The sequence below is a fragment of the Monodon monoceros genome, unplaced genomic scaffold (assembly GCF_005190385.1).
Source record: "Monodon monoceros isolate NGI ecotype Baffin Bay Population unplaced genomic scaffold, NGI_Narwhal_1 Super_Scaffold_22, whole genome shotgun sequence".
Taxonomy (NCBI): domain Eukaryota; kingdom Metazoa; phylum Chordata; class Mammalia; order Artiodactyla; family Monodontidae; genus Monodon; species Monodon monoceros.
In genome coordinates, this window is record NW_021703779.1 from 48,471,380 (window position 1) to 48,486,001 (window position 14,622).

Consider the following 14,622-nt stretch of genomic DNA (forward strand, 5'->3'; position numbering starts at 1 on the left):
GGAAGCCCCATCAGAACCATTTTAAATAAATGGAATAAATTGTAAGGTGTTCAATGTAGTTTCAAGCTAAGACCATTAGCACAGTGGTCTCCAAATGGTATGCTTACACCTTCGTGGGGGGCAAAGGGGGTATTGCACAAAGTATTTGGAGCACAAAAAGAAAGCATCAAAACTTCTATTTGTATTGTCTCACCCTTTACATGATATTTTGTTTATTTTTCATAATGTACACAAAATTTTAGGATGCTAGTACATTTATATCATAAACACACAACATACGCATGCAGAGACACAGACACAGATATATGCTTAAAACGTTTTAGTGAATGATACACAATGTATGGAGGTGACTGCTCTAGCCAAATACTCCCCATCCCCAACTTTATTGCCACGTTTAAGTTTCTTCTATATAGAAATTTTGAAGCTTTCACTAGATCTAGGTGTCTGACCATGTAACTGAGTTTTGTTAGGCGTCAGGAACACCACTGGTTGACAATAAAGATTTAAGGGCTTCTGCCAACATAGGTGGAAGGGAAGGACGTTAACATGTATCAAGCACCTGCTAGACATGCATTATGTGTCTCATCTCAATGACTCGTTTCCATTAAGGAACACAAAAGCCAAAGGGGATGTTCTCATCTCTAGCATGAGCCTAGGCATTGATCTGAGGACAGCCAGGGAACTATTTAGAGTTTGATTCAACAAATACAAATTGAACCTGACTTCAACAGACACTGTCTTGGGTCCTGGAGATAGGGAGTTGAATCATACCCAGACCTTATCCTAGAGAAACCCACTATCTTATCTTGCTCACTATCCTAGAGAAGCTCATTCTAGTGACAATGCTCCACACTACCCTTCCCTCAAAGGAATTTCTTTATCCTGCTCTGCTAAAATTTTAAATGCTCTTCTTTTCCTTCCATACAAATATACTTCTTCCATCTTTGCTTTTTCTTTATTTCTCTATCTTGCTGCTACTTTTCATTGTGGGCCAAACTGGGAATCCTGAAAATGATTAGAGGTTCATATATTTGTAGCCCACACTGCTCCTTTTCTTTGCTTTTAGTTAAAGTTGACCCCACCTCCATGTCTCCACTGGAGATCCCAAGTGACAGTGAGGAGAGTGCAATTGAGAGTGGATCCTCAGCTTTACAGGGTATTCAGGTACAAGAGTAAGTACTTTTATCTTTACTTCAGGTCTGTCTCTGTGTATATATGTGTGTGTCTGTGGTAAAAGTGGAACAAATTCTCAGACACAATAGTAAGAATTCGAGGACAACAAAATATAAGTAAACTGCCTTTTCAGCGAAGGTATGAGCTTGTATGCACACATGTGCATGGACATGGGTGTTATGACACAGTAATGTTTTAATTGTAGATCATCAATTTTTACCCTTGGAAAATATACAAATTTCCTATAAAGTACAGTTGCATTCTGTTTCTCTCTGTAAGTTTAAAGCAAACTTATCATTGGCTTGTGTTTTAGCAACCACGTTGGATGAAAAATACATTTCTTTAAACCTAAGAATGAAACTTATTAGAGTGAAATGCTCATATTGCTTGGGAACAGAAACCACCCAAAGAAACATTACCACCTTCTGGGACCTGCATTTACTGAGCAGAATGGCTTAGTTGAGGGAATTGCTTGAGCTATTTCAATTATTGGGGGGGGCTGGTATTAAATTTGCATAAATTAAATGCATGTATGAGGTGATCCCATTATATGTAAGTCCATTTATTTAGCCTCCACTTTAAAATCACTATTTGGCCTTATCTCTCTTTCTTTGCTCAGGCCAGCAGCAATGAGCCAAATGCAGGGAGAAGAGTCCCTTGACTTGAAGAGAAGACGGATTCACCAGTGTGACTTTGCGGGATGCAGCAAAGTGTACACCAAAAGCTCTCACCTGAAGGCCCACCGAAGAATCCATACAGGTCTGCCCACCTCCACTCTACCCCCAACACACACACACACACACACACACACACACACAGTCTCTGAGAGACAGGAAGAGAAGAAAGTCTTGAAACAAAGGTTGATCTAGTTATACTCATGGGCACAGGTTCCATTCATGGCTTTTACCCCTATGTCTTGTTTCTACTCTACGGTAGCTTTCATGAAACCAGCCTAAGAAAACACTAAACCTGGTGTCTTCTGAATAGTTATCATTCCCATTGAGCACCTGTAGGTCTTTCTAATTGGGAAGTCATAACATTTATAAGAAGATTAAGGCAGATAAGACTCCCTCCCTTACTACCAGAGCCCCACAAGTTTTACTGAGTATTGAAAAGTACAGTGAAATTAAAGCAGGCTTTTGGAGCTCAGCATCATTTACCAACCTATAACATATCTTTGTTCTCATTAGAAATGAAAGGTGGACATTAGAAAGAATAAGTAAAGCAGACCTGGGGGCTGAGGGGGGTGCTGAGGGAGTGAGCAAATTGCCCCATCTGAAGGAGAACTATCACTCAACTCCAAATAAGTATTACCAAATCTCCCAAATTAAAATGAATCATGATTTTTTTTTTTTTTGTGGTACGTGGGCCTCTCAATGTTGTGGTCTCTCCCGTTGTGGAGCACAGGCTCCGGACGCGCAGGGTCAGCGGCCATGGCTCATGGGCCCAGCCGCTCCATGACACGTGGGATCTTCCCGGACCGGGGCACGAACCCGCGTCCCCTGCATCGGCAGGCGGACTCTCAACCACTGCACCACCAGGGAAGCCCAAGAATCATGATTTTTATGTGAAACATCCTAGATTTTGAATGTTGTCATGTAATTAAACAAATTTTATAACACCATAGATTCAAAGAAACCTGCCTATGGGCCAGAAATAGCTTTTTAGTCATCAGTTTGTACCCTCTCCTTGAAGACTTCTCATCCCCAATCATCTCCAGCTCAGAAGTGAGATTTGGACACCCTGGACTAGGAAGGGGGCCTCTTTTCTTGTAAACATATACTGTATTAGAGTTTGTATAGAACCCAACCTTGGTATGCAACCTGGGTATACTTTTTTCTATTACTGGTATTCCACAGGTTCTTTGGAACTGAGACAGCTGAAGAAATGCCTGCTTTATTGCACTCTAAAGATTGGGGTTCATTGCGAGGGGTTCCAGAGAGTGATATCCTTGTCTCTGGTAGATATTCTCAGCAGAGAGCCATGAGGCTCTAGCTTATCTGGATACCACCTCTAGTATGCAATGCAGCCCTTCATCTCCTTTGAGCTTACAATCATGCAAAGCAGAAAGTACAGATACAACAATTTCCATTTAACATACAGTTAAGCCCCAGTTTTTAATAACAGCATCACCCATTCACTCAGGCTCAAAATTAATGATTGATTCTTAACATTCTCTGTGCCCCCAGTTATGTGTTTCTAAACTTCTATTATTTCTTTCTTCAAATAGCTCATTTATTGAGGATGTAAACATAATAGCCAAGAGCATACACTGTGAAACTACACTGCCTGAATTTGACATCCCAGCCTATCACTCATTAGCTGAAAGTTACTTCACCTTTCTTTGCCTCAGTTTCTTTATCTGGGAATATTAATAGCTTAAACACTTAGAATACTGTCTGACATATAGTAAACTCTCAATATATGTGAGCTATTATTTGTATCCTTTCAATTCCAGTCTCACTTCCACACAGTTAGGCTTTTTGTCTTAATTTATTCTTTTTCTCCTCCAACTTTATAGTTGAAAATTAAAATTGTGCATATTTAAGATGTAAAAATGGGTGATTTGATATGTATACATTCTGAAATATTCATCACAAACTGATTATCCCGTCCATCACCTCACAAAGTTACCTTGTGTGTATGTGTGTGTGTCTCATGAGAACACCTAAGATACACCCTCTTAGCAAATTTCAAGTATACAATATTGTTAACTACACTCACATTGTTGTACATTAGACTTCTAGGACTTATTTATCTTGCAGAACTGAAATTTGTACCCACCATTCCTCTTCCCGTTGGTAACCACTAGTTTATTCTCTATATCTGTGATTCTCTTTCTGTTTTGTTATATTTATTCATTTGTTTTCTTCTTTTAGATTCTACATGTAAGTGAAAACTTATACTTGTCTTTCTCTGTCTGACTTATTTCACTAAGCATAATACTGTCCAGGTCCATCCACTTTGTTTCATATGGCAAGATTTTAATTTTTTTATGGCTGAGTAATATTCCACTGTGTGTGTGTGTTTGTGTGTGTGTGGTGTGTGTGTGTGTGTACCACATCTTTTTTTATTGACGTATAGTTGATTTACAATATTATATCATTTTCAGGTATAAAGCATAGTGATTTAGTATTTTTGCAGATTATACTCCATTATAAATTATTACAAGATAAAGGCTATAATTTCCTGTGCTATACAATATATCCTTGTTGCTTATCTATTTTATACATAGTAGTTTATATCTCTTCATCTCATTCTCCTAATTTACCCCTTCCCCGCTTCCCTTTCTGCTTTGGTAGCCACAAGTTTGTGTTCTACACGTGTGAGTCTGTTTCTATTTTGCATATACACTCATTTATATTATTTTTAGATTCCATATGTAAGTGATATCATAAAATATTTGTCTTTCTCTGTTTGACTTATTTCACTAAACATAATACTCTTTAGGGCCGTCCAAGCTGCTGCAAATGGCAGAATTTCATTCTTTTTTATGCCTAGTAATATTCCATTGAGTATATATATACACTTCTCTATCCATTCTTCTGTGGATGGACACTTAAGTTGCTTCCATATTTTGGTTATTGTAAATAATGCTGCTATGAACATTGGGGTGCTATTCCAACGTTGAAAATACTAGTCTTTTCAAACTAGCATTTTCATTTTCTTCAGATATATACCCAGAAGTGGAATTGCTTGGATCATATGGTAGTTCTATTTATGTTTTTTGAGAAACCTCCATATTGTTTTCCATAATGGTTACACCAATTTACATTCCCACCAAAAGTGTACTAGGGTTTCTTTTTCTCCACATTTTATCCAACATTTGTTATTTGCAGACATTTTGATATTAGCCATTCTGAAGGGTGTGAGGTGATACCTCTTTGTGGTTTTGATTTGCATTTCCCTGATGTTTAGTGATGTTGAGCATTTTTTTCATGTGCCTGTTGGCCATGTATATGTCTTTAGAAAAATGTGTCTGCAGGTCTTCTACCCATTTTTTCATTAGGTTCTTCTTTTTTTATATGAAGTTTTCATTATATATATATATATATATATATATATGATTTTACACCTTATTGGACATACTGTTTCAAGATATTTTCTCCCATTCAGTACGTTGCCTTTTCATTTTGTAGATGGTTTCCTTGGCTGTGCAAAAGCTGCTACGTTTAATTAGGTCCCATCTATTTATTTTTGTTTTGTTTCCTTTGCCTGGGGAGACAGATCCAAAAAAATATTGCTACAAATTGTGTCAAAGAGTGTCCCCCATATGCTTTCTTCTAGACATTTTATGGTTTATGGTATTAAATTTAGGTCTTTAATATATTTTGATTTTATTTTTTATATGGTGTTAGAAAATGCTTTATTTCATTCTTTTATATGTAGCTGTCCAGTTTTCCCAGCACCACTTACTGAAAAGACTGTCTTTTCCTCATTGTACATTTTTGTGCCTTTTGTCATGGATTAATTGGCTATATGTATATGGGTTAATTTCTGGGCTCTCTGTTCTGTTCCACTGATATATGTGTCTGTTTTTGTTCCAGTACCAATCTGTTTGGATTACTGTAGCTTTGTAGTATAGTCTAAAGTCAGAGAGCATGACACTTTCAGTTTTGTTCTTTTTTTCTGATGATTGCTTTTGCTATTCAGGGTCTTTTGTGGTTCCATATAAATTTTAGGATTACTAGTTCTAGATCGGTGAAAAATGTCATGGGTATTTGGATAGGGATTGCATTAAATCTGTAGATTGTTTTGGGTGGTATGGATATTTTAACAATATTAATTCTTCAAATCCAAGAACATGGAATATATTTCCTTTTTTTGTATTATTTTCAAATTTCTTTATCAATGTTTTATAGTTTTAGAGTATAGGTCTTTCATCTCCTTGGTTAAGTTTATTCCTAGGTATTTTATTCTTTTTGATGTGATTGTAAATGGGATGGTTTCCTTAATTTATATTTCTTCTAGTTCATTATTAGTATATAGAAAATCTACAGATTTCTGTATATTAATCTTGTATCCTGTAACTTTACTGAAATCATTTATCAGTTCTAATAGCTTTTTGGTATAAACCTCAGGTTTTCTATGTCATCTGCAAATAGTGACAGTTTTACTTCCTCCCTTCCAATTTGGATGCCTTTTACTTCTTTTTCTTGTTTAACTTCTCTAACATGAATTTCCAATACTATGTTGAGCAAAAGTGGCAATAATGGGCATCCTAGTCTTGTTCTTTGTATTAGAGCAGGGGTCCCCACCCCCGGGCCACTGACTGGTACTTGTCTGTGGCCTGTTAGGAACCAAACTGCACAGCAGGAGGCGAGCAGTGGGCAAGCGAGTGAAGCTTCATCTGTATTTACAGCTGCTCCCCATCACTTGCATTATTGCCTGAGCTCCTTCTCCTGTCACATCAGTGGTGGCCTTAGAGTCTCATAAGAGCACGAACCCTACTGTGAACTGTGCATACAAGGGATCTAGGTTGCACACTCCTTATGAGAATCTAATGCCTGATGATCTGAGGTAGAGCTGAGGAAATGATGCTAGTGCTGGGGAGTGGCTGCAAATACAGATTATCATTAGCAGAATGGTTTGACTGCACAGAGACCATAATAAATCAATTGCTTGCAGACTCATATCAAAACCCTATCAATGAGTGGCAAGTGAAAACAAGCTCAGGGCTCCTACTGATTCTGCATTATGGTGAGCTGTATAATTATTTCATTATATATTACAATGTTATAATAATAGAAATAAAGTGCACAATAAATGTAATGCACTTGAATCATCCCGAAACCATCTCCGCCACCCCAGTCCATGGAAAAGTTGTCTTCCATGAAACTGGTCCCTGGTGCCAAAAAGGTTGGGGACCACTCTATTAGAGAAAAAGCTTTCATCTTTTCATCATTGAGTATGATGTTAACTGTAGGCTTGCCTTTATTATGGTGAGGTATATTCCCTCTATGCTCACTTTTTGAGAGTTTTTATTATAAACATGCTGAATTTTGTCAAGCACTTCTTCAGTGCTTATTGAGATTATCTCATGATTTTTATTCTTCTTTTTGTTAATCTGTTTTGATTGATTTGCAAATATTGAACCATTCTTGCAACCCTGGAATAAGTCCCACTTAACCATAGATCCTTTTTATGTACTGTTGGATTCCGTTTGCTAATATTTTGTTCAGGATTTTTACATCTATATTCATCAGAGATATTGGTGCATAATTTTGATTTTATAGTTTCTTTTTCTGGTTTTGGTATCAGGGTAATGGTGGCCTCGTATAATGAATTTGAGAATACTCCATCCTCTATAATTTCTTTGTATGGTTTGAGAAGAATAGGTATTAGCTCTTCTTTATTTTTTAAAAATTTATTTTACTTATTTTATTGTTGGCTGCATTGGGTCTTCATTGATTGCATGAGGGCTTTCTCTAATTGCAGCAAGCAGGAGCTACTCTTCGTTGTGGTGCACGGGCTTCTCATTGCAGTGGCTTCTCTTGTTGCAGAGCATGGGCTCTAGGCACATGGGCTTCAGTAGTTGCAGCACATGGGCTTAGGAGTTGTGGCTCGCAGGCTCTAGAGTGCAGGCTGAGTAGTTGTGATGCATGGGCTTAGTTGCTCTGTGGCATGTGGGATCTTCCCGGACCAGGGTTCGAACCTATGCCCCCTATGTTGGCAGGCAGATTCTTAACCACTGCACCACCAGGGAAACTCTAACTCTTCTTTAAATGTTTGGTAGAATTTCCCTTTGAATTCAACAGACCTTGAAATTTTGTTTGCTGGGAAATATTTTTGTTTTTTTGGTAACAAATTTAATTTCACTACTAGTGATCATTCTGACTAGGTTGTCTATTGCTTTCTAGTTCAGTTTTGGAAGGTTGTATGTTTCTAGAAATTTGTCCATTTCTTCTAGGTTTTCCATTTTGTTGACATATAACTATTGATAGTTTTCTCTTTTAATTTTTTTATCTCTGTGTAATTCATTGTTATTTCCTCCTCTTTCATTTGTTTTCTTTATTTGTATCCTCTCTCTTTTCTTTTTGATGAGCCTGCATAAAGATTGATCAATTTTGTTTATCTTCTCAAAAAAACTAGGTCTTAGTTTCATTGACCATTTCTATTGTTTTGTTTTTGTTTGATCTCCATGTTATTTATTTCCTCGCTGATCTTTATGATTTCCTTTCTTCTGCTGACTTTGGGCTTTCTTTGTTCATCTTTTTCTAATTCTTTTAGATGGAAGTTTAGATTGTTTTTTTGAGATTTTTCTTGTTTCTTCTGGTAGGCCTGTATTGACAAAACTTCCCTCTTAGAACTGCTTTTGCTGCATCCCATAGATTTTGGAAACTTGTGTTTCCATTTTCATCCACCTGGAGGTATTTTCTGATTTCCTCCTTGATTTCTTCATTGAACCATTGGTTTTTGTAGAAGCCTGTTGTTTGGTCTCCATGTGTTCGTGCTTTTCCCATTTTTCTTCTTGTAATTGATTTCTAGTTTTATACCATTGTTGTTGGGAAAAAGTACATGATATTATTTCTATCCTCTTAAATTTATTGAGGCTTCTTTTGTGGCCTAGCATGTGATCTATCCTGGAGAATGTTCCATGTGCACTTGAAAAAAATGTATATTTTGCTGTTTTGTGATCAAATGTCCTATAGATATCTATTAAGTCCAACTGGACTATTGTGTCATTTAAGACCACTGTTGCCTTATTGATTTTCTGTACAAATGGTCTGTCAATTGCTATAAGTAGAGTGTTAAAGTCCCCTACTATTATTGAATTATTGTCATTTTGTTTTATGTATTTAGGTGCTCCCATATTGGGCTCTTATATGTTAACAAAATATCATCTTCTTGTATTGATTCCTTTATCATTATATAATGCCTTTGTTTGTCTTTGGTTATGGCCTTTGTTTTAAAGTCTATTTTGTCTTTGAGTATTGTTACCTCTACTTTCATATTTATTTCATTTGTATGAAATATCTTTTTCCAACCCCTCAGTTTCCTTCTGTGTGTGTGTTTAACTCTGAAGTGAGTCTCTTGTAAGTAACATACACATGGGTCTTGTTTTGGTATTCAGTCACCATATTTTTTATTGGAGCATTTAGTCCATTGACATCTGAAGTAATTATTGATAGTTATGTACTTATTCCCATCTTATTATTTGTTTTCTGATTGTTTTTGTAGTTCTTCTCTGTTCATTTCTTCTTCTGTTTTTCTTCCCTTGTGGTTTGATGATTTTTTTAAAAGTAGTATTATTGTATTCCCTTATTTTTATTTTTTGGGTCTCTACATAGGTTTCTGATTTGTGGTTAGCATGGGGGTCATATATGTTGATCTATAACTATATCTACTCTTTTAAACTCATAGTCGTTTAAGTTCAAACACATTCTAAAAAATCCGCATTTTTTTCTTCCCTCCCCAATGTTTTGGTTTTTTTGACATCATATTTTACATCTTCATGTTTATCTCTTAACTGTTTATGTAGTTATAGTTGCTTTTATAATATGTTGTCTTTTTAATCTTTGTACTGGCTTCCTTAATTGGTTGATCTTCAATCCTTACTATATATTTGCCTTTCCTGGTGGGATTTTCCCTTTACCATAGATTCTTACTTCTTTTCCACTTAGAGAAGACCCTTTAACATTTCTTTTATGGTAGGTTTAGTATTGATGAACTCTTTTAGTTTTTTCTTGTCTGAGAAGTTCTTTATCTCTCTGATTCTGAATGATAATCTTGCTGGGTAGAGTATCATAGGTTGCAGGGGTTTTTTTCCCTTTCAACCCTTTGAATATATTATACCATTTTCTTCTTGCCTACAAAGTTTCTGCAGAGAAATTAGCTGATAGTCTTATGGATGTTCCCTTGTATATGACTTTGTTTTTCTATTGATTCCTGTATAATTCTGTCTTTAACTTTTGTTATTTGTAAAAATATGGTATGTCTTGGTGTAGATCTGTTTGGGTTAATCTAGTTTGGTACCCTCTGTGCTTCCTGTACTTGTATATCTGTTTCCATCTTTAAGTTTGGGAAGTTTTCAGCCATAATTTACTCAAATACATCTTCAATCCCCTTCTCTCTCTCTTCTTCTGAGACCCCTATAATGTGAACGTTGGTATGCTTAATGTTATCCCAGATATCTTATACTGCTTTTATTTTTAAATTTGTTTTTCTTTTTGCTGTTCTGATTGGGTGATTTCCAGTATTCTACCTTCCATATCACTTATGTGTTCTTATGCATCACTTAATTTGCTATTCATTCCTTCTAGTGTGTTTTTTATTTCACTTATTTAAATCTTCATTTCTTAATGGCGCTTTTTAAATGTTTTCTACTTGTTAAAATTTTTACTGTGTTCATCTATAGTCTTCCCAAATTTACTTAACATTTTTGTTACCAATGCTTTGAATTCTTTATTTGTCAAATTGTTTATTTCTGTTTCATTATTCATTTTCTGCAGGTATATTCTCTTGCTCTTTTGATTGAGAGCAGTTCCTCTGCCTTTTCATTTTGCTTAAATTTCTCTGTCTCTATTAATTTAGGTGAAACAGTTACCTATTACTTTCTTGAAGGGGTGTTCTTATGTGGGAGTGCCCTGTACAGAATGTGTGTGCCCAATGCCTTTGCTTGGAGAGCTGGATTTGATGTGGATACAAGTCATTTCTTTCCCCAGGGTGTGCTGGCAGCTATCACTTTGGTGGGGCTGGAGATGGAGAAGCTAGAGATGGAGCTGGGTGTGAGGTGGAACTTCCCCTCTTCTCAGTAGCCATCATGGCCCTATCAGAGGTGGGGTCTAATCCCATGTTGCTGGAGCAGAAACCCTGAGGGTCAGGCCTGAGCTGTCTCTGTTTAAGTGTGTGTTTTCCCTTCTCGTAGGATTGGGGTCCTTGCCCCAGAGTGGCAGAGTGCTGAAGCAATGTGACTCTGTGCAAGCTCTAGACTCATGTCAGCTACAGACAGAGGATGAAGCTATCTCCATTTTACTGCCTGTGGAGGCACCCACAATTGTTTTCCTTGCTTGGCTCAGACACAGCATTGGATGGAAGTCCCTTTTGTCCCTCACAGCTGATTTAGTCCCTAGCTTCTGCTGCACCCACTCAGTTGTGGAATCATAATGCAGGGCAGGTGGGAGCCCTGTGGGGATTCTCAGCATATACAGGGCATGAGGTGTGGTAGAGTGGCCACTGTCAGAGTTTTGGGCTACATCTGATGCACTGCTTGAGTAAGCACTAACAATAGCTACCACCACTCTACCCAGGCTCTCCTCTGGGAATCAGTATCCTCTGCATTCTACAGCCAAGTCTTCTTCCTGGTCATGGCAACCCTAGATCCAGTGTGGCACTGTGGCAAGAAGTAAGCAGGCCAAAGCATTTGCTGGGCTCAGGCTGGGATGCATGCAGAGAAGGCCATGGAAATCTGGCAATCATTAGATCAGTCTTCTCTCCATCCTGCCTCAGAGGCAAGCCAACATACACACGTGCTTATCACTAGTGAAGTCCAGGCTTCCCACAGCCCTCCTGTTAGTCCAATCATTCCTCCAACCAACCAAGTGAGCTCATCTCCCCCGCTCAGGGGTCCAGGATTTGGGTGCCCAATCTATGGCTCTCATGGCTCATTTCCAAGGGCTGGTGTCTGCCTGTGCATTCTCCCCTTCCTTCTGAGGCCCCTTCCAGGGGCACAGATCCTGACCCAATCACTTTTCTTTCCTTCCTACCACATTACATGTGGATCTTTCTAACAGCCTTGGTTGTATACGAGTCTTTCTGCCAGTTTTCAGCTAGCTTTCTGTGTGACTTGTTTCATGTATAGTTGAATTTTTGCTGTGTTCATGGGGAAGATGAGCTCGATGTCCTCTTACTCCTCCACCTTGATCAATCCCCCTCTTGCTGCATTTAGAATTCTCTCTTTGTGTTTAATTTTTGCCATTTTCATTATGAAATGTCTGGGTATGGGTCTCTTTGCATTCATCTTGTTTAGGACTCTCTGTGCTTTCTGCACCTGGATATCTGTTTCCTTCTTCACATTTGGGAAGTTTTCAGCTGCAATTTCATCAACGTCATTTTTGACACTTTCTCTCTCTTTTCCCCTTCTGGAATCCCTATAATGTGAATGTTAGAACATTTGATATTGTCTCAAAGGTCCCTTAAACTACCTTAATTTTTTAAATTGTTTTTCCTTTTGCTGTCCTGATTGGGTGATATCCATTATTCTACCTTGCAGATCACTTATGCATTTTTCTGTATCACCTAGTCTTCTGTTATTTTTTTCTAGTGAATTTTTAATTTCAGTTATTATATTCTTCAGTCCTGACTGTTTTTTAAAATATTTTCTAGTTTCTAGTGAAATTCTAAAGTGTTCAACTGTTCTTTTTGCAAGTTCTTTTAGCATTTTATTAGTAATGCTTTGAACACTACTTCTGATAATTTATTATTATTATTTTTTAAATAAAGCAGTGTGTACATGTCAATCCCAAACTCCTTAAATATCCCTCCCTGCTACCTTTCCCCCTTGACAACCAAAAATTCATTCTCTAAATCTGTGAGTCTGTTCCTGTTTTGTAAATAAGTTCATTTGTATCATTTTTTTTATTCTGCATATAAGTGATGTAATATAATATTTGTCTTTCTCTGACTTACTTCACTTAGTGTGATAATCTCCAGGTCTATCCATGTTGCTACATTATTTTATTATTTTTAATGGCTGAGTAATATTCCATTGCATATATGTACCACATCTTCTTTATCCAGTCCTCTTTTGAAAGACATTTAGGTTGCTTCCATGTCATGGCTATTGTAAATACTGCTTCAATGAATATTGGGGTGCATGTATCTTTTTGAATTATGGTATTCTCTGGGTATATGTTCAGGAGTGGGATTGCTGGGTCATATGGTAGTTTTATTTTTAGTTTTTTTTTTTTTTTGCGGTACGCGGGCCTCTCACTGTTGTGACCTCTCCCGCTGTGGAGCACAGGCTCCGGACGCACAGGCTCAGAGGCCATGGCTCACGGGCCCAGCCGCTCCACGGCACACGGGATCCTCCCGGACCGGGGCATGAACCCGCATCCCCTGCATCGGCAGGTGGACTCCCAACCACTGCGCCACCAGGGAAGCCCTATTTTTAGTTTTTTAAGGAATCTCCGTACTGTTCTCATAGTGGCTGTACCAATTTACATTCCCACCAACAGTGTAGGAGGCTTATATTTTCTCCACATCTTCTCCAGCATTTATTGTTTGTAGATTTTTTGATGATGGCCATTCTGAATGGTGTGAGTTGATACCTCATTATAGTTTTGATTTGCATTTCTCTAATAATTACTGATGTTGAGCATCTTTTTTAATGGGCATTTTGGCCATTTGTATGTCTTCTTTAGAGAAATGTCTATTTAGATCTTCTGCCCATTTTTTGTTTGGGTTATTTGTTTTTTTGATATTGAACTCTATGACCTGTTTGTATATTTTGGAGATTAATCTCTTGTCAGTTGTTTCATTTGCAAAATTTTTCTCCCATTCTGTGGGTTGTCTTTTCGTTTTTTTTTTTTTTTAAGTTTCCTTTGCTATGCAAAAGTTTTATGTTAAATTAGATCCCATTTGTTTATTTTTCTTTTTATTTTCATTACTCTAAGAGGTAGATGAAAAAAGGTCATACAGCAATTTATCTCAAAGAGTGTTCTGCCTATGTTTTCCTCTAAGACTTTTATAGTGTCCAGCCTTTCATTCAGGTATTTAATCCATTTTGAGTTTATTTTTCTGTATGGTGTTATGGAGTGTTCTAATTTCATTCTTTTACATGTAGCTGTTCAGTTTTCCCAGCACCATTTATTGAAGAGACTGTCTTTTCTTCATTGTTTTTTCTTGCCTCCTTTGTTATAGATTAGGTGACCATAGGTTCATGGGTTTATCTCTTGGCTTTATATCCTATTCCCTTGATCTATATTACTGTTTTTGCACCAATACCATACTGTCGTGATTACTGTAGCTTTGTAGTATAGTCTGAAGACAGGGAGCTGGATTCCTCCAGATCTGTTTTTCTTTCTCAAGATTGCTTTGGCTATTTGTGCTCTTTTGTGTTTCCATACAAACTGTAAACTTTTTTGTTCTAATTCTGTGAAAAATGCCCTTGGTAATTTACAAGGAATTGCACTGAATCTGTAGATTGCTTTGAGTAGTATAGTCATTTTAACAATATTGACTCTTCCAATCCAAGAATATCTTATATATCTCCATCTGTTTGTGCCATCTTTGATTTCTTTCATCAGTATCTTATAGTTTTCTGAGGACAGGTCTTTTGTCTCCTTAGGTAGGTTTATTCCTAGGTATTTTATTCTTTTTGCTGTAATGGTAAATGGGATTGTTTTCTTAATTTCTCTTTTTGATCTTGCATTGTTAGTGTATAGGGATGCAAGAGATTTTTGTGTATCAATTTTGTAACCTGCAACTTTACCAAATTCATTGATTAGC

At 37.2% G+C, this 14,622-nt stretch overlaps 1 protein-coding gene across 4 annotated transcripts in view; it reads left to right on the plus strand.

Moving 5' to 3' along the window:
• The window catches only part of KLF8 (Kruppel like factor 8), a 65,346-nt gene that overhangs the window by 37,769 nt on the left and 12,955 nt on the right, over window positions 1-14,622 (plus strand). For 2 of the 4 annotated variants that reach the window (XM_029240999.1, XM_029241003.1), the window contains exons 3-4: window positions 1,067-1,172; window positions 1,793-1,932. In XM_029240999.1, the coding sequence (XP_029096832.1) occupies window positions 1,067-1,172; window positions 1,793-1,932 (246 nt within the window). Of the gene's footprint in view, window positions 1-1,066; window positions 1,173-1,792; window positions 1,933-2,800; window positions 2,842-14,622 lie in introns of those variants that run through there. The other 2 variants (XM_029241000.1, XM_029241001.1) reach the window with 2 other exon arrangements.